Source organism: Lineus longissimus, chromosome 17 (assembly GCF_910592395.1).
Source record: "Lineus longissimus chromosome 17, tnLinLong1.2, whole genome shotgun sequence".
NCBI classification, from domain to species: domain Eukaryota; kingdom Metazoa; phylum Nemertea; class Pilidiophora; order Heteronemertea; family Lineidae; genus Lineus; species Lineus longissimus.
The window spans coordinates 7173068-7197240 of NC_088324.1; the positions used below are offsets into that span (position 1 = coordinate 7173068).

Sequence of the window (24173 nt, forward strand, 5' to 3'; positions counted from 1 at the left end):
CAGCCGTACGTTAACGTGATGACTTGCACGTATCACATGAAAGTGACTGATGAGGAGCAAAATAAAATATCATGTGAAATCGGCTAAACACCATTTTGCCATCCATAACGCGCGGTGGTTAAATTAAGGTCACTACACCCCGGATCTAAATACCAATCCGTTTCATTGCCAACACTAAGCTTACAAAATAATGCATCACGAAAATGCAATGACCATTAATTAGTGTCACGACAGAAAAGTTTGCTTAAGAATAACTTAAGTTGATTTCGTGACTTTGAACCTGAAGTTAGCTGACAGTATTGTCTCAGCAACATCATCAGCTTCGGCGAAGTTGAATGATCAGTAATATGTGTAATCAGTTGCATGTTGAACTGGAACAACGGGTAATGATTTAAGTATAAATAATTACAGGTGTAACCGGTGCAAAAGGTGATCAAGGTACTACAGGAAATACTGGTGTTACCGGCGCAAAGGGAGCATCGGTCAAAGGTGACCAAGGAAACACTGGCGTTACTGGTTCCAAAGGCGAGATTGGTGACACTGGTGTTACTGGAAGCAGAGGTGCGACTGGTGTAACTGGCGCAAAAGGATCTACAGGCGACAAAGGAGATGTTGGTGTCACTGGATCAAAGGGAGATACTGGTGTTACTGGATCAAAGGGAGATACTGGTTCAACGGGATCAACTGGTGTAACCGGTGCCGTGGGTGCGACTGGTGTCACTGGTGATACTGGCGTAACTGGTTCTACGGGAGAGAAAGGTAAAAGCAAAAATGTTTGTTTTGTCGTCTTGGAAATGCCATTACTTGAATACGAATTTCATCAGTCTATTTGTGTACTCATGTGGACAGGGTAGCTTTTCGACATGCCAAAAGTAGTCGTCGTTGAAGTCAGTCAAGCACGGATCTGCAAACCGCGAGTGTCCCCGATATGGGACACGGCTGTACTCGAATCGGTGGTGGTCAAGGAAAAAAAGTCCGTTTCACAATAGGTTAATACAGCTCCAAATTCTGATGATTTCAAGGAATTTTAGATGGTCTGCGTCTTGCCTTGCCAAACTGTCGAACTCGCTTGACTATTACGTATGTGAGAGTGGTGCTCTGGCCAGTTAAAAGACATGGCTGAACATCCTGCTCTTCCTGAAAGCACCTGTGTGGGCAGGACACTTGGAATGGGCGCTATACAATTTATTATTTACGTCCTTCCTAACTATACTCCAATACATTCTTTTCAAGGCCAAACTGGTGACACTGGAGTAACAGGCAGCAAGGGCCAGACTGGTGATACTGGAGTAACTGGAAGTAAGGGCGACACCGGCAGCAAAGGAGACACTGGCGTGACTGGAGTTAAGGGTTCTACGGGAGATACTGGTGTAACTGGGAACACTGGTAATACTGGTGTTACTGGTGCAACTGGGGATGTTGGAGCCAAAGGTGAAGTAGGCGAGAAAGGGGATCAAGGTAGGGAACTAAAGGTGGATGCCATCTTCGACTTTTCACATTTTTTGCTACTTTCTGATTATTACTGTTCATGGTCAATTTTTTATCGGAAGTTTTTCCAATTCAGGCACAACTGGTGTAACCGGCTCACAGGGGATCAAGGGTAATACAGGAGCAGTTGGCGTCACTGGCTCCACGGGTTCGAAAGGCGAAGTTGGTGAGAAAGGAAATACAGGTGTCACAGGAGTATATGGCGATACCGGCGTTACTGGTTCTAAGGGTACCAGTGGTCAAAAGGGAGATACTGGTGTAACTGGAGCCAAAGGCGACACTGGTGTCACAGGTGCGAAGGGCCAGACTGGCGAGAAAGGAGATACTGGTGTGACTGGCAGCAAGGGAAATATTGGCGTAACCGGATCCAAAGGTGACGGAGGTCAGAAAGGAGGTGGCGGTGAGAAAGGCGAAGTCGGCACAACTGGAGTCACAGGTTCAAAGGGGGACACTGGTGAAACGGGTAATACTGGTGTCACTGGTTCCAAGGGCGAAGTCGGACAAAAGGGAGAGTTTGGTAACGCTGGTGTCACTGGAGATACTGGTGTCACTGGAGCAAAGGGAGCTACAGGAGACAAAGGAGATGTTGGTATCACTGGTGTCGGTGGGGATATTGGCGTCACAGGAGCTAAAGGCTCCACTGGTAGTAACGGGGATACAGGTGTTACAGGTTCCAAGGGCGACACTGGAGTTACTGGCGCTAAAGGATCGACTGGTGACATAGGAAACACTGGTGTAACTGGAGCAAAGGGAGTTGTAGGTGATACTGGTGTCACTGGTAATACTGGTGTTACTGGCGCCAAGGGTGTTGCTGGAACCTCGGGCCAGAAAGGAGAAATCGGAAATACTGGAGTAACTGGAGTTAAAGGTATTTATTGTTCTGATAGTTTCCGGGTGGATTCGGGCGATACGTCATTGTTATTATAAATTAAGAAAATATACGCAGTTTTGTTTCGGCAGAGGCCAAATCGAACAGACGACAGTTCATTCATAAATGATATGGCCGCATAGTTTGGGGCTCTGGAGGTTTGTTTTTTGGAAGTGACTACTTGGCAAGCCCGGCTTACCAAACAGCGACTTTTTCTTGTCCTGATTGGAGAGCCGAACTCATTAATATTAAAGTAAAGTCTCCAGCTCGCCAAACAGGGTAGATTTTTTACCTGTTTGGCAAGCCCGGCTGGCCGAACAGGGTGGCTTTTTAGTGCTGTTTGGCAAGCGGCTCTCCAAACAGGACAAAAAAAGATGCCTGTTCGGCGAGCGGCTTGCCAAATAGACCCGGCCTTGTTTTTTTATTGATCCTTGCCTCAAAACCAAACAGATTCGTCTCATTTTAGTAACTATGGGAACGAAATATTTTTTGTATGCATTTATGTACATTGACGTAGTGCATGGAATTCGAGCATTTTTTGTGTCCATCTACTCATGTGCCAAGAATAAATGAGAAATATCCAGAATCAAAATTTGGGCTGTTCAGGGGACCCCCCCCCAGCTCCCCCAATTGCCGTTGGACTTTGCTGACAATTTTTGTAATTTCAGCCTTGAGAATGCTAAATCCCCAAAATCCTGTTTGGTTTTGAGGCAAGGAACAATAAAAAAAACTTGAAAGAAATCCGACTAGATGTCCTCCAGAGCCCCGAATGATGCGGACATACATTTATGAATTGACTATAATTATTCCAATACCTAAACCAGGCTTTCATCTCGAAGAAATCCTGCGTAGCATTCGGGAGACATCAAAATTAGCAATAATTGGTATGAATCTGACGGTTTTTCAAAGATTGTTTTTTATAAAGATACAATTGTTTTGTCAATCAGGTGGACAGGGCGATACAGGATCTACTGGCGTCACAGGGTCCAAAGGAGATATCGGTGTAACTGGAGTTGATGGCGATACTGGTGTTACTGGATCAAAGGGAGAAAATGGCCAGAAGGGAGACACTGGTGTGACCGGCTCCAAAGGTAACACTGGAGGCAAGGGCGAGAGTGGTCAGAAAGGTGAGGTCGGAAATACTGGCGTTACTGGATCCAAGGGCAGCACTGGCGGGACAGGTAATACTGGTGTCACTGGTGCCAAGGGAGCCACTGGCACAACAGGGGCTAAAGGAGACACTGGTGTAACTGGTGCGGTTGGTGTGACAGGAGCCAAAGGAAATGCCGGTGTTACTGGCGATACTGGTGTCACTGGTTCGAAAGGAGAAGTTGGTGAGAAGGGTTCCGTAGGTGTAACTGGAAGTAAAGGAGACACTGGCGTTACCGGAGCTAAAGGTGGTACCGGCAGCAAAGGTGACACTGGCGTAACTGGAGCTAAAGGTAACACCGGAGACAAGGGTGATAATGGAGTTACTGGTGTCGATGGGGATACTGGTGTAACTGGTTCAAAGGGTGAAACTGGTCAAAAGGGAGACACTGGCGTTACTGGCAGCAAAGGAGGTACTGGCGAAAAGGGCCAACAAGGCGTCGTTGGTGTAACGGGCAACACTGGTGTTACAGGTTCAAAGGGTGACGATGGTCAGAAAGGTGATATTGGTGTTACAGGAAGCAAAGGTGCTACTGGAGACAAAGGTGATATTGGAGTTACTGGCGTCGTTGGTGATACTGGTGTTACTGGTTCGAAGGGCGAAACTGGTCAAAAGGGCGACATTGGAGTTACTGGCAGCAAAGGAGCTACTGGTGAAAAGGGCCAACAAGGTGTCGTTGGTGTAACAGGCAATACTGGTGTTACTGGTTCCAAGGGTGACACCGGTCAGAAGGGAGATATTGGAGTAACCGGCTCTAAGGGTGAAACAGGGGATACAGGTGTTACGGGTATTACTGGAAGCAAAGGAGACACCGGTGTCACAGGAGCTAAGGGAGTCACTGGCGACAAAGGCAATACTGGAGTGACTGGTAGCAAGGGCTCTACAGGTGAGAAAGGAGTTGTTGGCGTAACTGGAGTAACAGGAAACACTGGTGTTACTGGTTCCAAAGGTGACAATGGTCAAAAGGGGGACACTGGTGTGACCGGCTCTAAAGGTGAAACAGGAGATATTGGTGTTACGGGTGTTACTGGAAGCAAGGGAGACACTGGTGTAACCGGAACTAAGGGAGAAACTGGCGACAAAGGCAATACTGGAGTGACTGGTAGCAAGGGCTCTACAGGTGAGAAAGGAGTTGTTGGCGTAACTGGAGTAACAGGAAACACTGGTGTTACTGGTTCCAAAGGTGACAATGGTCAAAAGGGGGACACCGGTGTGACCGGCTCTAAAGGTGAAACAGGAGATATTGGCGTTACCGGTGTTACTGGAAGCAAAGGTGACACAGGTGTAACTGGAGCTAAGGGAGACACTGGTGACAAAGGCAATACTGGAGTGACTGGTAGCAAGGGCTCTACAGGCGACAAGGGAAACGTCGGTGTGACCGGAGTAGATGGAGACACTGGTGTCACAGGTTCAAAGGGAGAGAAAGGCCAAACGGGAGACACTGGTGCGACTGGAGTTACCGGACAAAAGGGTGAGGTAGGAAACGTCGGTGTAACTGGAAGCGTGGGAAGCACTGGTATTACTGGTGCAACCGGAGACAAAGGTGAAGTTGGAAATGCTGGTGTAACTGGAGCGGTGGGAGGCAAAGGAGAGGTCGGTGCCGTTGGTGTAACTGGTATAAAAGGTGACACTGGTGTCACCGGTGCCAAGGGTGACAATGGTAACAAGGGATCAACAGGTGTCACAGGAGCAAAGGGTGACATAGGTGTGACTGGCAATACTGGTGTAACGGGAGCAAAGGGTTATACAGGTGTTACTGGTGCGAAAGGTGATAACGGCCAGCAGGGTGACACTGGCGTAACTGGAGCTAAAGGTGGGACTGGGGATAAGGGAGATATCGGTGTCACTGGAGTTGATGGTGATATTGGTGTTACTGGTTCCAAAGGAGAAAATGGCCAGAAAGGAGACACTGGGGTTACCGGCTCTAAAGGCGAAATTGGAGTAAAAGGTGACACTGGAGTGACAGGCTCAAAGGGTGACACGGGTGTAACTGGTGCTAAAGGTGGAACTGGAGCTAAAGGAGACATCGGTGTGACAGGGTCAAAGGGCACGACTGGACAAAAGGGAGACATTGGCGTAACTGGTTCCAAGGGCGACACTGGTATTACAGGTTCTAAAGGCTCTACAGGCGACAAGGGAAATTTTGGTGTAACAGGAGTTGACGGTGATATTGGTGTTACTGGTGCCAAAGGTGAAACTGGAGAAAAAGGAGCGCAAGGCGTGGTTGGTGTTACTGGTGCCACTGGTGTTACTGGAGCTAAGGGAGGGAAAGGAGAAATCGGTGCCACTGGTGTTACCGGATCAAAGGGCGATACGGGCGTAACTGGGTCAAAGGGCAACACTGGAGTTACAGGTGCAAAAGGTGCGAAGGGCAATCTTGGTAAAACTGGTGTAACAGGTTCAAAGGGTGACACTGGTTCAAAGGGTGACACGGGTGTTACTGGCTCAAAGGGCGACACTGGAGTGACCGGTTCAAAGGGATCTACTGGCGAGAAGGGAGTCGGTGGTGTCACTGGAGTGAACGGTGATACTGGTGTTACTGGCACCAAAGGTGCAACTGGAGAAAAAGGAGAACAAGGCGTGGTTGGTGTAACTGGTAATACTGGTGTTACCGGAGCTCAGGGAGGCAAAGGAGAAATCGGCGCAACTGGAATTACTGGGTCGAAGGGTGATACTGGCGTAACCGGGGCCAAGGGAGACAAAGGGCAAGTTGGCAACGTTGGTGTTACTGGAGCAAAGGGCAACACAGGTACGTTATCGTGTTTTACTTTGCTAGTTCTTACTTCTCTCGCCAGGGTTTTGCTTTCAAGTACAATACACAAGCGGGTGTTATTGTATTGTACCAAGTATTCTTTGAATAATCCGGGTGTTTTGTTCTTCTTAAACCGGAAGGCATTAAAACGCAATAACTCCAATTCAAAATGAAACAGAAGATGAATAGAGTATGTACATGCCAACCATCTTTACTTTCAATTCATATTCCAGGATCGACTGGTGTTACTGGTTCTAAGGGTGAAACCGGTCAAAAGGGAGATATCGGTGTGACTGGAGTCGACGGAAATACTGGTAAGCCTCAAATTCGCCAAATTTCGCGTCTTTTCTTTTAGCGTTTCGCGAACATTTCAGATAATAAAGGTTTTCAAAGGTTGATCAAGGATTGCAAAATGTCATTTCAGTTCGGGTATGAAATATTTTCGCAACTATTATTTTCGCGAATCAACGTTTTTTTCGCTAAATCTTCCGACGCCAATTTGGCGGTTCACTGTGTATATTTTTCATTTATTGTTCAACTTTAGAATTATTGGGTGAATTATTCTGTGAATTTCTGCTGTGAAAATGAATCTCAGTCCCAACACGCTAACATTCTGAGGAAGGAAGTTTGGGTGATACAATATACCGTAGCAACCATGGTATGTTTGGAAGGGGTGCTGGGGTAGGGGAAGGTATCTTTGTGCTACTGCGCTGAATCAGTCATTAATGTCCCTTCGACCCCCCCCCCCCTTCGATAAATGTATGTCCCTATTGAAGGTTGTTCTCTTGAGACCTGCGACCTTGAATACCTCAGGTAAATCCTTGCACCCAGGGTACTTCATCTTATGGTATCTAAAACTGTTATACCTTTAAGCAAAGATATTACGAAAGCATGGCACAACACCGAGGCAGACTCAGGACGAAAGTATAAGGGAATCTGGTATTAAGAGGATCTTTCCAAGTTTCAATCAAAATAATTCGGTCATGACACGTTTTTTATCTTTTAATATTTTCATTTTTCAGGTGTGACAGGTTCAAAGGGTGGCAAGGGTGAAGTTGGCAACAAGGGCGACACCGGAGTGACAGGATCCAAGGGAGACACAGGTAAGAACATCTAGAGGAGTTCCGATCTTGATCCGAGAGCGAAGTAGCCTTTTGACGACGAATATCTTGTTGCCTTTTGTCGGAAATGCAATGAAACATTGTGCCTAAATGTCCCAGTCTGCTATACAGAATAGGCCGGGTCGATTTGGCAAGGCGCTCGCCGAACAGGCATCTTTTTTTGTCCTGTTTGGAGAGCCGCTTGCCAAACAGCACTAAAAAGTCACCCTGTTCGGCCAGCCCGGCTTGCCAAACAGGTAAAAAATCTACCCTGTTTGGCGAGCCGGAGGCTTTACAACACATTAGCCAATCGGAGAGCAGTGGCGTCATATTTGAATTAATATGCGCATAATTAACAATGGCCGATTTCTCGCTTTCGATTCATTTTCTCTTGTATTGAATGATAATGAGCTCTTCGAAAACTACAAATATTAATTAGTTCGGCTCTCCATTCAGGGCAAAAAAAGTCGCTGTTTGGTAAGCCGGGCTTGCCGAATAGTCAGTTCCTACAGAGAATAATACGATGAGACAAAACAATCAACTGATGACGTCAACAACCAACTCCCCGTTCTAGTTCGCGTTCTCGGATCAAAACTTGAACCTTGAATCCAGCCATTGACCAGTTGTACCGATAGGAATCATTACTTAAGGTGCCAAACATGACATCTAACAATTCCCCCCCCCCCCCCGGTTAAGAGCCCTAGAAGAGCTATAAGCATGAATTTTCGCACTCATGCGAGTTTACCTACAGACAGTATTTTGTCTGAACATCAACTTCCGCAATTCTTACAATTCAACCTATTTGTCCTTGCAATTTCCATAGTAGCTCACTTCAACCTGCTTGCAGGAAGGAACAGTAAGGAAAACCTTTGGCCCTTCGATCAGAATTTCCCTTTTCGAGGTCTTTCAACAGGTTTCAGCTTAGCACACACATCTCTGTGGGATATTATATCATTTATTTTCAAACATTTCTGGTTTCAGGTGCCGTCGGAGTGACTGGCAATACTGGTGTGACTGGATCTAAAGGCGATACTGGTGTAACCGGTGCCAAGGGGATCACGGGTGACACTGGTGTTACTGGATCCAAGGGAGACACCGGTGTCACTGGCTCTAAAGGAGACACAGGTGTCACTGGCTCTAAAGGAGACACAGGTGTTACTGGTTCAACGGGCGAGAAGGGTCAAAATGGAGATACTGGTGTCACTGGATCGAAAGGTGAAGTTGGTAAGTATCATATTTACACATTTGCCTTACGCTTTATCACTTTTCATTCTATCTTTTGACCTATTCACTGAACAAGCAAATCGATTGATGGTTGACCCTCCTTTTAAATTGTCTACGGCTGGTTTTTAGTCACATGATGTGCATTTCTTCCAGGTACAACTGGTGTTACTGGCTCAAAGGGAGGTAACGGGCAGAAAGGAGCTACCGGTGGTAAGGGAGATACTGGTGTCACTGGAGTTGACGGCGATACTGGTGTAACTGGTTCTAAGGGAGAAAATGGTCAGAAAGGAGACACTGGTGTGACTGGAGCTAAGGGTGACACAGGTAATTAAGAAAAACCCACTCACTACATTATGTTTCTCAATTAATACTGAGTGTGTCCGAAGTAAAACATTAAATCCTGGGACGTTGGTTTCTATAGCCATCCACCATTATGTATCTTGACCAAAGGAAATTTTCTTCAGCGATACCGCTTTTGAAATCTTAGAACAGTTCGTAATTTTCATGCATTTTCCCAGGTGTAACTGGATCAAAGGGTGACCAAGGCAGCAAGGGCGACAAAGGCGTCGGCGGTGATGTTGGTGTTACAGGTGCTACTGGTGTGACAGGTGCCACCGGTGACAAAGGAGAAGTGGGAAACACCGGTGTTACCGGATCAAAGGGAGACACAGGTAAATGAGACAACGCCGATTAGCTTGACATTTGACAATATTACTTTTTAGCAAAAGAGATAATGGTTCTATTCATTGAAGGATTTCTTTTTTAACAAACAGATGATATTCTAGTACCGGCAATGAAAATCAACGTCGGGTTCATTTGGTATTTCGCAAGTTTGATAACACGAATTAAAGAAGGCGTGATACGAGGCTTTTTCATGCAAAACAAAACCTTTTGAAAAATTATAATATATAGTCCTGCCTGAAATCCGAATGCAATTTGCAGTGTGCAAGTGTAACAGGACTGTTGGCGGCTAACGGTGGTGATTTGAGCTATCACTCTGTGTCCAACTCAACGTCACATATTTCTTGTTCCTTTGTAGGTCTGACATCTTTCTTTTGAAACGCGATGTTTTTAAGTAATGTATCTAGGCCTATTTATTTTTATCTCTGTGAGGCGCCGCGATATATACATGAGCGGCGTCATACAAATATCATTTTATTATTATCATTATTATTATTATTATTATTATTTCTGCTAAAGGGACAATCTGGGAATGCGATTAAACAATGTTGTTGTTTTTTTCATGAAAAGTTGCTTTCAGCGTGGCCGCGACTTCTCCAAAAATCGTTTGTTTTTTAATAAGCACTCCGTCGCTAGACTTTAGAACGCGACAGTACTCTTACCTGAAATATCAGCGAAATACCAGCGAAAATCATTATCGGAGATCAGCGAGAAAAGGATGGAACGTGAGGCCCATGCTGGCGAGCAGGAGCTTCCTCCTCCTGGCTGGTCACCCAAATCCCAAGTCGAAGCTGTCCTTTAAGCAACGATATATACTACGAAACAGGGAGCCTGGGTAACAATCAAAATCTCCTTTGCCTGTCTGTCCGTCATAACTCAATTTGTTTTGACAATCTTTCAGGCAGTACTGGTGTAACTGGTTCCTCGGGTAGCAAGGGTGATACCGGTGCTACTGGTGTCACCGGAGCGAAAGGAGACAAAGGCGAGAAGGGAGAGGTCGGCGCAAGCGGTGTGACTGGAGCACAAGGTGCTACTGGTGTGACGGGAGCAAAGGGTAATGTCGGTGACACTGGTGTCACAGGCGACACGGGTGTGACTGGCAATACTGGAGTTACCGGCGCCAAGGGTGACCTTGGTCCCACTGGTGTTACTGGAAGTACAGGACAAAAAGGAGAAGTCGGTGTCGGAGTTGCTGGAGTCACGGGTGCAAAGGGAATGATAGGAAATACAGGTGTGACTGGATCCAAAGGCGACACGGGCGAGAAAGGTGATACTGGTGTCACTGGTGTTGACGGCGATACTGGTGTCACTGGGTCCAAGGGAGGCGTGGGCGAGAAAGGAGAAGTCGGAGCAGTTGGTGTCACTGGGTCCAAGGGTGAGTCACAGCGTTTATCTTATGTCTCATGATCAGAAGCTATAACCTAGATGGCCATGTTGTCTGTTTTCCCTCAGGCTATGTGAAGCTGACGGTACTCTCTGCAGCTAACATAAACATTCCCTGGCACAAGTGGTTTGACACATTTTTAACTGGATTGGGGAAAGCTGGCGGCAACTTGAATGTGTCAACAGCAGCAACTTTGTCAATCCATCGTGTCTTACCCAAAGGAGAAATGTCAATTACTTTGAAATATAGATTGAATCTAATATCAATGACGAAAGAAAGAAATGAATGCCGGCTAACTGTTCGATATAGTGTATAAATATCCCAACCATACGTAGTCTGATCTGGTTGTTTTATCTTAACCTATCATATTCTAACTTCCATTTCGTAAAGGTGACACTGGTGTGACTGGAGCGAAGGGCAACACTGGAGTTACTGGAGCTAAAGGTGAAATAGGCGCTACCGGCGTCACTGGATCAACGGGCAACACTGGAGTAACGGGAGCCAAGGGCGAAAAGGGGAATCTCGGAGATACTGGCGTGACTGGTGCCAAGGGTCGGACTGGCGATACTGGAGTTACTGGAGCTAAGGGAAACGGGGGCGTAACTGGTAAGTTTTTACTTTACATCACTGTTTTGTTTTCTACAATAGTATTAGAGGCATTTTCAAAATGATGTGGATTGTCACAACAGTGGAATCTTAACATTTTAGAGACGTACCGCCGGCATCAACCCGTGATATAGAGACGACTGATATTAAAATCACCACGAACCATCCTCACGTTGATTGGGTTTGCGTAGAGCTGCATGGGGACACGCCGGCGACAAAAGAACAACACGGGGTTCGTGACCATGCATGCCATAAGAGTATCGTTCGTCGGTCTGTACGAAAGTAAATATAGCTGTCAGTAATATGTGGAGTCAGGGTAGAAGTTTTCAATGCCATGATTTCGATGGCGTCCTTTCCCATTGCATGCCGGTGGATTAAGCTATGGTTCTATTGAGACCTGAGGCATTCAGTGCTTCAGAGATTTAAAGTACACAATATAATCCTTTGTTCTCTGGACTCAATGCCTTAGACGAAATATCTTACCACACTGGCAAACCGCCACATTGTTCTAATGATAAGAACACGTTTTCTTCATCAGGTTCAAAAGGAGACACGGGCAGTTCCGGTGTTACTGGCGATACTGGTGTAACTGGTTCCAAAGGCAGTAAAGGGGAGGTTGGCTCAACAGGGGTTACTGGATCAACGGGAGAAAAAGGAGTTAACGGCGACACCGGTGTCACTGGAGCCACGGGCCAGAAGGGAGAGGGTGGACAAACGGGCAACGTCGGTGTTACCGGCAGCAAGGGTGACACTGGAGTGACAGGCTCAAAGGGAGTGATTGGTGAGTACACTGTGATTCGAAACTCTGCCACTGAATCACTATAATCTGTCAAATTGGCCATAATGGCTTTCTCTTGAGCGATGGTATCAAATAAGGCGATTCGTAACTTTGTCGGAGTCACGTAGTCTTTCATACACTAGCAAGTGTTACTTGGGCCAAGATCAAGAAACACCAGTGCCTTGTAGCAACTATGCAATGAGTTGAGTGTGGAACCAGTGGATCTTATTCTTTGCATTAATTAATTTCGGTAAATAAGCTTTCAAAAAATTCTCATGTGATTTTAATTTATCGTTCTTTAATCGCTTGATTTCTTTCAGGTGACACTGGAGTAACTGGCTCAAAGGGTTCAACTGGGGAAAAGGGAGATATCGGAGTCACTGGTGCCAAAGGGGATATTGGTGTCACTGGTTCAAAAGGTGAAAAGGGAGAAGGTGCCGTAGGTGTAACTGGTGCTACTGGCGTCACTGGTGCTACTGGCGGGAAAGGAGAAGTCGGAGCAACGGGTGTCACTGGGGCCAAGGGTACCTTGGGAGATACTGGTGTTACAGGAGTGAAGGGCGACAAAGGGGACACTGGACAGAATGGTGCCAGCGGTGATACTGGTGTTACTGGTTCTAAGGGTGATACTGGTGTAACTGGCGCAAAGGGTGAGACAGGTAATAAAGGTGACACTGGCGTCACAGGCAGTAAGGGTGACACAGGATCAACTGGAGTAACTGGCTCTAAAGGTGAAACAGGCAGTACTGGAGTCACTGGTTCCAAAGGCGACACTGGCGTTACTGGATCAAAGGGCAATACTGGTGTTACCGGTGCCAAGGGAATCACCGGAGACACAGGTGTAACTGGAGCCAAGGGCGATACTGGTGTCACAGGCGTTGATGGTGATACTGGTGTCACTGGATCAAAGGGAGAGGTTGGATCTACTGGTGTTACAGGAGCCAAGGGCCGGACAGGAGACACTGGTGTTACAGGATCAAAGGGTAATACTGGTGATACTGGAGTTACCGGTTCCAAGGGAGACACAGGCGTCACTGGTGCCAAAGGAGAAGTCGGAAATACAGGTGTCACAGGAAGTACGGGACAGAAAGGAGAAGGTGGGCAGAAAGGACAGACCGGTGACACAGGTGTCACTGGTTCCAAGGGTGATACTGGAGTAACAGGTTCGAAGGGAACAACCGGTGATACAGGTGTTACTGGAAGTACGGGCCAGAAAGGAGATGATGGCCAGAAAGGACAGACTGGCGACACAGGTGTCACTGGTTCCAAGGGCGACACCGGAGTAACAGGTTCCAAGGGAGAAACTGGTGACACAGGTGTAACTGGAAGTACAGGTCAAAAAGGCGGAACAGGACAGAAAGGAGAAACGGGCAATACTGGAGTTACTGGTGCACAGGGCAGCACGGGAGTCACAGGAGCATCTGGAGCTAAAGGCAACACTGGTGACACAGGTGTGACAGGAGCCAAGGGCAATACAGGAGTTACTGGTGCAAAGGGAGAGGTCGGTGCAGTCGGTGTGACTGGTAACACTGGTGTTACTGGAGCAAAGGGTGAAATAGGAAATACTGGGGTAACTGGATCCAAGGGTGATACTGGTGTCACTGGTTCCAAGGGCGACACTGGTGTGACCGGAGCTAAGGGTGAAACTGGTACTACTGGTGTCACAGGATCCAAGGGTTCAATAGGTGCAACTGGTGTGACTGGAGCAGGTGGTGATACTGGCGTCACGGGTGCCAAAGGTAGCACTGGTTCAACAGGTATTACTGGTGCTAAAGGAAACACCGGGGTTACTGGTAGCAAAGGGGCGACTGGTGTTACTGGAGCAAAAGGTGAACTTGGTGATACTGGTATCACTGGAGCCAAGGGATCTACTGGTGTTACAGGATCAAAAGGAGACATTGGTAATACTGGTGTCACTGGAGCCGTGGGCAGTACTGGTGTTACTGGAAGTAAAGGTTCTACCGGTGTCACTGGGTCTAAAGGTGACCTTGGACCAACTGGCGTTACTGGCGCCACGGGTGTAACAGGTGCAACGGGAGCCGTCGGTGTAACAGGTAATACTGGTGTAACTGGTGCCAAAGGCTCAACTGGAGTGACAGGTGCAAAAGGTGCAACCGGGTCAACTGGTGTTACCGGATCAAAGGGTGATACTGGTACTACAGGAGCAAAGGGTTCAACAGGTTCAACTGGGGTTACTGGATCAGTTGGTGCTACCGGTGTTACTGGTGCCAAGGGTTCAACTGGCTCTACCGGTGTTACTGGAGTAGATGGCAATACTGGTGTTACAGGAGCAAAGGGATCCAAAGGTGAACTTGGGGAAACTGGCGTAACCGGAGCTAAAGGTTCAACTGGAGTAACTGGGGCTAAGGGTGACACTGGTGCTGTTGGAATAACTGGTGCCAAGGGTGCAACTGGTGCTAAGGGTGAGACTGGAGATACTGGTGTAACAGGTTCCAAAGGAAGCAAAGGTGAAATTGGAGATACTGGCGTTACTGGGTCTAAAGGTGGTACTGGGGCGGCTGGTGTGACTGGTAACACTGGAGTCACTGGCTCCAAGGGTGATAAAGGCGAGAAGGGAGAACTTGGTGCCGTTGGTGTGACTGGAGCAAAGGGAAGCACTGGAGCAGTCGGTGTCACTGGTTCAAATGGTGCCAAGGGAGAAACCGGTGATACTGGAGTGACCGGAGCACAGGGTGCCACTGGTGTTACAGGTTCAAAAGGTGCAACTGGCGTCACTGGTGGTACTGGAAACAAAGGCGTTTCAGGTGACACAGGAGTCACTGGTGCAACTGGTGTTACAGGCGCGAAAGGTGCAACGGGTGCGGTTGGTGTTACAGGAGCGAAGGGCAGAACAGGAGACACTGGCGTGACAGGATCGAAGGGTGACACTGGGGTAACTGGAGTGGATGGTAATACCGGAGTCACTGGAGCAAAGGGAGATGTTGGCAATACTGGCGTGACTGGTGTCCGAGGTGAAACTGGTACGTACATGTTTAATACTGTATTGATGTATGTAAAATACTCATATGTCAGATAGAGTGTACCGATAAAATGTGCACGTCCCCTCTTGTTATTGGCAACCTACTATGATATTCCATTGAAACTACATAGGGATGGATTATTACCCGATTACAGCGAAGGTAATACTTATCCATTTTATGTTCTTCAAGGTAACTAACAGTTCCTTGCGAAAGTGACTCCAAGAGAGACGCAAGGCCACCATGTTAGAAAGACTAAGATGTATGGCCAATGTGGCCAATATCATTGTAATCAATGAGTGAGAATTATCGTAATTGCGATTCACGTTCTTTTTATTAAGCAGTTTCATTTCTTGGCCCTCCTGGTATATCGTAATGCCAGCCCCGCTGATGACAAGGGACTGACAATATCTTATCAGAATTTCTATCAATAGCTTATTTTCTCTTTTCCTGTTTCAGGAGTGACTGGTTCCAAAGGTGAAAAGGGATCTGACGGAGCAACTGGCGTTACTGGTTCCAATGGACAAAAGGGAGAAACTGGGGCAACTGGCGTGACTGGCGCTAAAGGTGCTGGAGGAACCAAGGGTGAAAAGGGTGGTACAGGAGCTGCTGGGGTAACTGGTGCAACTGGCGTAACAGGTGCCAAAGGCGACACTGGTGTCACTGGTTCAAAGGGAGATGACGGTGCAGTCGGAGTCACTGGTGCAACTGGCATTACTGGCGTTGATGGTGACACCGGTGTAACTGGATCCAAGGGAGAAACTGGTAGCAAAGGAGATACTGGCGTGACCGGATCTAAGGGAGGAATTGGTGCAACTGGTGTCACTGGAGCTAAGGGAGGCACGGGTAGCCAAGGTGCAACTGGAGTGACAGGTGCTAAAGGGGCAACTGGTGTTCAAGGCGCAACTGGTGTCACTGGTTCGAAGGGAGATAACGGTGCGGCTGGTGTCACTGGTGCAACTGGTGTGACTGGCGTTGATGGTGACATTGGTGTGACTGGAGCCAAGGGAGAGACCGGTAGCATTGGAAACACTGGTGTGACTGGTGCGAAGGGAGCGACTGGCACCAAAGGAGATACCGGTGCGACAGGAGTGACAGGAGCCAAGGGAGCAACCGGAGAAAAGGGTGGAGTTGGTACAACTGGCGTGACTGGAGCAAAAGGCGATCAAGGTAAATATTTAGCTCATGTGTGTGTGTCATCCTTTTAGATACACCATTACTTCCTTTCGAGAAATAAACATCGATCAGGAGCTGTCTTATTGGGTGGCCGAGAGTCACAACAAATCGGTTATAGAGTGTGTTCATACTGCCTTTACATGCAATAATTTGCATGCCGCGAGGAGTTGCATGTAACTATCAGAAGGCGATGTCTTTTCCGAAAACATACAGCATTTTTTCCGAAATGACATTGCTTTCTAACCTCTATTGTTCCTTAAATCGAGAGATATGAAAAACTTTGAGTAATGGCTGAATACATGCGGAAACCCTCTCTGCATGTTCTTCCAGTCTTCTGAATTTCATTTTCCAATACACCTTTCGCTTCATTATCTCTTTTATTCCATATTTTCTAGGTGTCACAGGAGCCAAGGGCGCAGTTGGAGACACTGGCGTGACCGGGGCAACTGGCGCCACTGGTGTTACGGGAAGCAAGGGTGACACTGGTGCAACGGGCGTTACAGGAGCCAAAGGAGACGTTGGTGTAACTGGCGCCACTGGTGTTACTGGTGCAAAGGGCAACACGGGTTCGCAGGGTGTCAAGGGAGAAACGGGAGCCGGCTTTCAGGGATTTGATGGTAGGCATAGTTTACTGTTGTTTTTTTCTCACAACTTGTATATAAAAGTTGTGCTGCCTCGTTAATGTTTTTGTTGTGTTTAAGACTATGACCGACCGAAATTCACCATCGATAAGAAGCTAATGACAGGGAATAATAAGGAGGCTGACAATCGGCCCCATGCCCATATCACAGAAGCATACGGAGTGCCAATTATAGTACAATAGGTATCTCATCCAAGTGCCAATGGCAATTTGTGGGATACGTCACAGATGACTCAGGGTACAGGATACTCCTTTGTATCACAATAGAGGTACACGATTGCCTGTCAAGTTTGTTGACATTCTGTTAAGAGTGGATATGGACCCACTGGTTCTTGGCATGCTCGGGTTGCACTCCTCAGACGAGAGCAGGTTAAGGGGCGGAGGACCTCCGAAAGAAAGCGTGGTGATCCTAAGTATGTTTGCACAGATAACGTGAGCAATTCCCATTGTCTGAAGGCTGGTTAGGTAGATAGCTGCTGAAGTAATGGTTGTTTCAAAGTGTTTTCACTTCAAATGATAACCAACAAATTCACTCGCTACAATATCGCCACATGATTGTCCTAACAATATTACCTTAATTTTGTTTCCTCAGACGTAGACGAATGCGCCACTAGTAACGGAGGTTGTCACCAGCGTTGCGTTGACACCTACTATGGCCATTATTGTGCCTGTAACGCTGGCTACGACTTGGAAGAATTCGATGGAACCACGATAGTCGATCACGGTGGTGTGACGCGCTACTGGAATTCTGGAGTTCCTACAAATTGTACTGACCGTAAGTTATATTTTGTGTCATTTCAGCTGTCGAACTAAACGCTGTTGATGAAATGTTGATTGAGGTTAACCTCTTGCTTTACCGGTGTCCAAGTTTGAAATATCATCGGATTGAATGTCCAGGGAACAAGAGAAATATATCACGTGATCTTAATCTCTGAGATATTTTCAATCGTGGTCTCTATAGAATCATACATGCACTTTAAAATGTTTGTCATCCTGTACAAGGTCAGCATCAATGCCAGTCTTGGTTAGTCATGATCGTATCTTCAGCTACGAGTATTGTAACAAGTGATTAGCCATAGATTCCACCCTTGTGTTGTCGCTATCCGTTTAAATCACTATTTTCGTCTTATTCAGCCCAATACTACAACTGTTACGACACATTCAATGGATATATATGTGTTTGCTACTTCGAAGAGAACTATTACTCCCTCAATGGAACTCAGTGTGCAAGTAAGTCGTGTAGCATAAAGGTGGAAACATGAAATAATGTGTCATTTACAATCACATAATTTTCGCATCATTTGATTATGTAGTTTTCAAAAGCAGCTAAATTCTATACGAATTCGGCCTCCGCTCCGGTTTTTCGTCGTGTCGGCGCTTTCATATTTTCACTGTTATTGTGATAATGAAAATGCGTGTTCATGCAGGGCCAAGATTATGACTTGCAAGCAATAGCGTAATACTCATATCTATGCAGTCACCTTTAAACATGTTTATACCGAGTACGTCATGAGTGTCTGGGATAAGGGATTCCTGGAAAAACCCATCGGTATAAGAAATTTGTGTTGCGTTTAGTAATGCCACTGTTGGTTCGTAAGAAGCATATGTCTTCTTTTTTCATTTCTTTTAAAAGTTGCCCTTTTCTAACTGTCTTTCAAACTTCATCTTACCAGACAAGAACGAATGCCTCGTAGATAATGGCGGCTGCGAACACAGCTGTACAGATAATGAAGGCAGTTACACATGCTCATGTGACGACGGCTTCACTCTGGCTGATGACAAGAGAGGGTGCATAGGTAAGCTAGCTGTTCACCACTTCCATCCAGCAGCATTATGATGTGCGATGATATCAGCCAATCACAAGTCCTCAATTCTACCACACCGCTCAGCTTCGGACAATCACGAGGACGTCTGCCGCATCGTCGAGCCAGACTTATCAACTCGGCTGTTACAAATCAAGAGTTGCATCGTCTTGAAATAAAATCTATTGGTGTAAGGTTGTCCATTGAAAGGTGCACACCTTCACATGGTTCATAAAATAAACATTTATCTAATATTACCAGCCTACCCATTCATTTGCTGCAAATGTCGCATTTTGCTGTAGTTGGTAGTCTGTGGTGAACTCATAATTAAGTCACACAGGCCAATTATAAAAATATCACGAATTTCCATGTTAACCATAGCGGGTTTTCTTCTCTCTTTCAGATCTCAACGAATGCGCAAACTATAATGGCGGCTGCTCCGACGGGTGTATCAACACTGTCGGCTCTTTCCACTGCACATGCGTAATAGGATACCACAGCGTCGGCATAGCTGGAACCGACTGTGACGGTAAATATCAATATATAACGCGACACATAGGGACGACTAACCCATCATACAAAAATGTGTAGTCAGTCGCACTTGGAGCATTATGGCTACGAACCACATGTTCAGATCATTTAGGACGTTTTTCATTTTCATACCAATACAAATAATATTCCTTGTTCGATTCAGTAGTCACTGTAACCTCGCCAGGACTCATAGTGAATGTTGGGACTTAAAGCCAGTAATATACCCGCTGGAAATCGCGGGAATTAATTGTTTGAGAGGTCCGAAGAGAGCCGATACTGCACCACTTTCTCCTGGCCGAATTACATCAACACGATGCATACTATCCTAAAACCGACACTACTATGACCAGAATCCCAGCGAATACACGGTCTAATACAGGCGTACTATGTATCGCTATGCAATAGCTCTCAATACATACGCTAGTGATAACCTCACACAATGAAGTTTTATTATGTGCATGGCAGCATTAGCAATGCTTCGGAACAGGCCCTGCGCACGAGTTTCGCAGACATTTGAAATGTGTTTGCTGGAAGGGGCCTTTATAAAAAGCTAACTTTAGCTGGCCGGGCTGTGGCGTGTAACGTCATAGTCTCTCAATGCCTATAGTCCCCCTTTAAAACAATATAATCTATTAGTAGAATTACTACTTCGTAGTGTTGAATACTCTAACGACTGTGCCTCTTGTTAACTGCTAAGCCGAGTGTAACACAAAACGTCCTCGTTTCACGTCAACACGATATTCTCTTAAAATGTGTTTAGGCTGTTTCCACCAAGCTCCTGCACATTCTACAGATTCCGCTTATTTGCCATGACCACCAGTCAATGCCAGTTGTCGTATATATACATGTACATTGTATACATGTAGTGGAGTGTGTATTGTACATGAGGAGATCACATGTTGCTGCAAGATGCATACGGTGTATAAACCTTAGCATAAGAAGCATAAACCTTGGTGGTCATTTTGGATTATAGACTCAATTTTTTTGATTATTTTTGATTTTGTTTACAGCTATCAATGAATGTGACTATGATAATGGCGGTTGTATGCATACATGCACAGATAATGTTGATGGCTATATCTGCACCTGTGATAGTGGGTTTACACTATCGAGTGACAACCATGGATGTGATGGTAAGTGGTAACCAGTTTTAGTGTTAGTCATTTTAAGAGCACGGCTTTTTTTCATTTAGACATTTTAAGTTTTAGAAAATTGGAATGTTAAACAATCTTAATATTATACATTTTAAGTGTAAGATATATTTTCAGCGTAAGACATCTTAAATGCATGAATTTCTCGCGCTTTAGACATTTTAGGCGTTGAGAATGACATTTTAAAACCTCAATATTTTCAGTGTTAGCCAATTGAAATGCCAGACAATTTATAAGTTAGACATTTCAAGTGTTAGATGTTTCAAGTGTTAGACATTTTCGGTGACAACATTTTAAAAGTTAGATATTTCAAGCGTTAGTCTTTTCAAGTGTTCGACATTTGAAATGTTCTGCATTTTAAATGTTATCACCTACATATCATCTATCATGATGAGTGCATTTTTACTCTGGCCTCGAAATGATGTCACGATTACAAGCTTTTTTGGATTTATCTCGTACCCTAAATGTTTCACTCCCCATTTCCAGATACGAACGAGTGCGACACTGATAATGGTGGCTGCACGGACGGCTGCATAAACACGGTCGGAGGTTTCCATTGCCAGTGTCAGGTCGGCTTTAAATGGTTCAAGATTAGCGGAAGCAACTGCTCAGGTAGGTGGCGATAAAATGTGGGAGACGAAAAATTCGGTGCTGACCGTTGGCCCAAGAAAACCAATTTCGACTATTTCCCCATCTTTCAATTGCTAAACCATCCTTTCACATGTACCAGAGGCATATTACGACTTCTCAACAATTTCTTAGATTTTCCTGATTTATCCGACAAAAGTCCGACTTTTCTCTGAAAGGTCGGATTTCTAGAAAACCTGTGAAAATTAGAGGGCTCCCAAAATAGGGCATTAAATATCAAATGTCTATGTTAAATGGGGCCAATGAGTTGGCTTAATCGAGTGAGCTAACTATTATTCACACTTAGGGTCACTATGAGTGTTTGGCCCACACCTTATTAACCCCATTCAACATACGCCTTTGTTCTTTATTGCCCTGTTTTGGGGTCAGAGAAAAGTCGGACAATGTCGGATTTTGTTCGATAAATGAGGAAAAAGTTAGAGAAGCCGTTAAGAAGTCGGAAAAAACCTCCTACTAGTGAGATATATATTTCTTTGTTTATCGACTCAACTTTTTGACTGTATGAATAAATAAAGAAATTCATTAATTAACAAAAATGATATTTTACTTCTTCTTCTTCAGCGGTGGACGAGTGCAGTTTCAACAATGGAGGCTGTGCTCATACCTGCACTGAGACTGAGGCTGGTTTCAGTTGCTCATGCCTGACCGGATACAACATTACAGACGATCTGAGGACTTGTAAAGGTATGTATAAACTGGTGTAGAAGAAGAATGTCGCCTAACAGAAGTTGTTCAACCCAAAGGTATTCTTACGGAAATCGGTATATGGTTCTAAAAGGCCCGGTTGTTCAAAGCCCGGTTAGTTTAGCGACTGCTAAGTTTTAGTGTCCGCTACTAACTTTACTTAGCGGAACCTTTGCTAAAACTTGGCGGTACCCCATGGCAGAGCCCTTGAGGTTCCGCTAACTTAGCAGTGACATAGCGGCAGTTAAGCCTAACGGCACAAATTTGGCGGCATGCTAAGATAACGGTGGTTTAGCGGCCGCTAAGCCATCGTTAGCGTTGAACAACCGGGCCCATGACTCCTAACACCACAGGGAATAGAATCATTTGTTCCCGGATATTCTATCCTAGGATATTTAAAACTTCGAGGATGCAAATAAAAAGGATTCTTAGTTTTTGAATGGTGGACAACCTTTTGGGGTATAGTAAAAATGATGTTACCGCAAAGTGTGTAATGAATTCAAAATGAAAGCAGGTTCCAGCAAAATTGTTGATCAAAAACCAAAAATATTGTAATAACGAGAACATCATTTCAACGAATATAATTTAACTGAAGAAATAATTTAATTTTTTAGGGGTTGCCTCCTTGGTCGTAGGACTGAAAATAGCAGCTTCGGCCACCTTGGAGTTGAACGATGAACCAAAATAACTGCTCTCAGCATTAATTATTCTCACGATTAATGTCTATATCAAATCGTTATAGTGCAAATAATTTCGTGTTAACCTTATAGTTATAAAAACGCTTCTCCGTAAGGCTTGTCTTGAAGTGAACTAAAGTTTGTATCCTTTTTCCAGATGTTGACGAATGCGCCGTGAACAACGAGTCATGTGCAGCCGAAACCTTGTGCGTCAACACCCCTGGAGGTTTCAGCTGTATAGAAATCAGCATTGAATCTGTAGCGAAGATATTTTTCCGTGAGTTCATAGTTCATTTCTTTTTACCACAATGGCCTTTTTTATATGATCATGAGGCCTCATTTAATTCTTGACCCTTATTACGTGCAACATCTTTCGGGAGAATATCCAGTCTGAAGCTCTTACTGGTCATCAGTCCCCTGAAAACCTCAGGGGACTGATTGCCCACCCTAAGAAAGATCACCATCTACTGTTGACGTCAACAATCGCTCAAAAGATGAGCAGAACAACAGAGGTGGAACTAGCGACAGTTACGGTACAGTGATTAGCCTGGAAAATCATTCAATCAATCATCAAATTGACATTTCTATGTTGGAACTTTCCGGGCAAAAGAGTCCTGTTCAAGTGCTCCCTCACACGAAGTGTAATCTGATAAAAATAGCCTACATTGCAGGGGTCGATATTAGATTAATATTTGAATTAACAAGGTTTTGACAACTTTGTTTCCCTACATTTCCCTGTCAAAAAACGCGTCATTTTCCTTTGCGTAGGCCTATATAGTACTCGTCCTATCAAGGTGCAAAAACTTTCAGTACTATACAACTCAGAAGAAGATTCCATCTAGCATATTCTTCAATGATGCAGGGTATGTTACGACCTCTTGAGCGTGTTCGGCTGTGTACCGAGGCATTAAACTGTGCGATTGCCCACCCTAAGAATGTTTTTATTTGAAGGCCGGGTCTATTTGGCAAGCCGCTCGCCGAACAGGCATCTTTTTTTGTCCTGTTTGGAGAGCCGCTTGCCAAACAGCACTAAAAAGCCACCCTGTTCGGCCAGCCAGGCTTGCCAAACAGGTAAAAAATCTACCCTGTTTGGCGAGCTGGAAACTTTACTTTAATATTAATGAGTTCGGCTCTCCATTCAGGACAAGAAAAAGTCGCTGTTTGGTAAGCCGGGCTTGCCAAGTAGTCACTTCCTTATTTGAATGGCCTTCCTGTCGGCATATAGCACGCACGATTTCTATGCGCTTGTCTTGAGTGTCCTTAGTTTCCTGATTTACTAGTTGTTGGTTTTGGCTTGTTTTCACAAATAATATTCATTAGGTTAATTTGATTTGATTTCAGGGTCTCTCGGGCAGAAGTCAAACGCTGAGTCCGAGTTGGTGCAAGACCTTGAGGAAAAGGTATCCGCATTATCAACAAGCCATACCACTGGCATCATCTGGATCGTCATACTGTCCCTTGCACTGGTCACAGTGGGGGCAATCAGCTTCGGGAGGTGGCGAAAGGATTGCGGGAAAAAGAGCTCGAATAGTGAGACCAGTAGCAACCTGGATAACTGGGACACTTCATCCAACCCAGAAGCTCTGCAGGAGCAGGCAGAAACTTCTCTAGAAGGTGTTTTTGTAGACGCGAACTCAGCTGATCCTGACAGTACAAACTTATGATGAACACTTGTCCAATATTTAAGAATTTGATACCGGACATAAGCCATTTGTTCTCTCACCGAACACCACGAGGGTGGACCTAAAATGTGGCTGTTGGGCTGAGACCGAGTGGAGTAACGGGTCAAGTTCTATTCTAACACAAATGCATTTGATTTTGACTGCTCTTGACGGCTTTCATTTTTATTACCAAC

At 45.5% G+C, this 24173-nt stretch overlaps 2 protein-coding genes across 2 annotated transcripts; both read left to right on the forward strand.

Moving 5' to 3' along the window:
* The first annotated feature begins 18 nt into the window (after positions 1–18).
* On the forward strand, positions 19–9641 carry LOC135500990 (collagen alpha-2(I) chain-like). The gene is made up of 11 exons (XM_064792709.1): positions 19–73; positions 412–759; positions 1234–1458; positions 1565–2356; positions 3304–6255; positions 6492–6572; positions 7281–7361; positions 8340–8582; positions 8736–8906; positions 9101–9253; positions 9622–9641. Exons 1-11 carry the CDS (start codon positions 19–21, stop codon positions 9639–9641), a joined length of 5121 nt encoding a protein of 1706 aa, XP_064648779.1.
* Positions 9642–9981: 340 nt separating this feature from the next.
* Positions 9982–23982, forward strand: LOC135500991 (collagen alpha-2(I) chain-like). Its single transcript, XM_064792710.1, has 16 exons — positions 9982–9988; positions 10165–10638; positions 11038–11253; positions 11792–12034; positions 12352–15012; positions 15469–16179; positions 16581–16802; positions 17418–17600; positions 17960–18055; positions 18499–18621; positions 19031–19156; positions 20169–20291; positions 20796–20921; positions 21519–21641; positions 22476–22595; positions 23660–23982. Exons 1-16 carry the CDS (start codon positions 9982–9984, stop codon positions 23980–23982), a joined length of 5877 nt encoding a protein of 1958 aa, XP_064648780.1.
* The last annotated feature ends 191 nt before the right edge of the window (positions 23983–24173 follow it).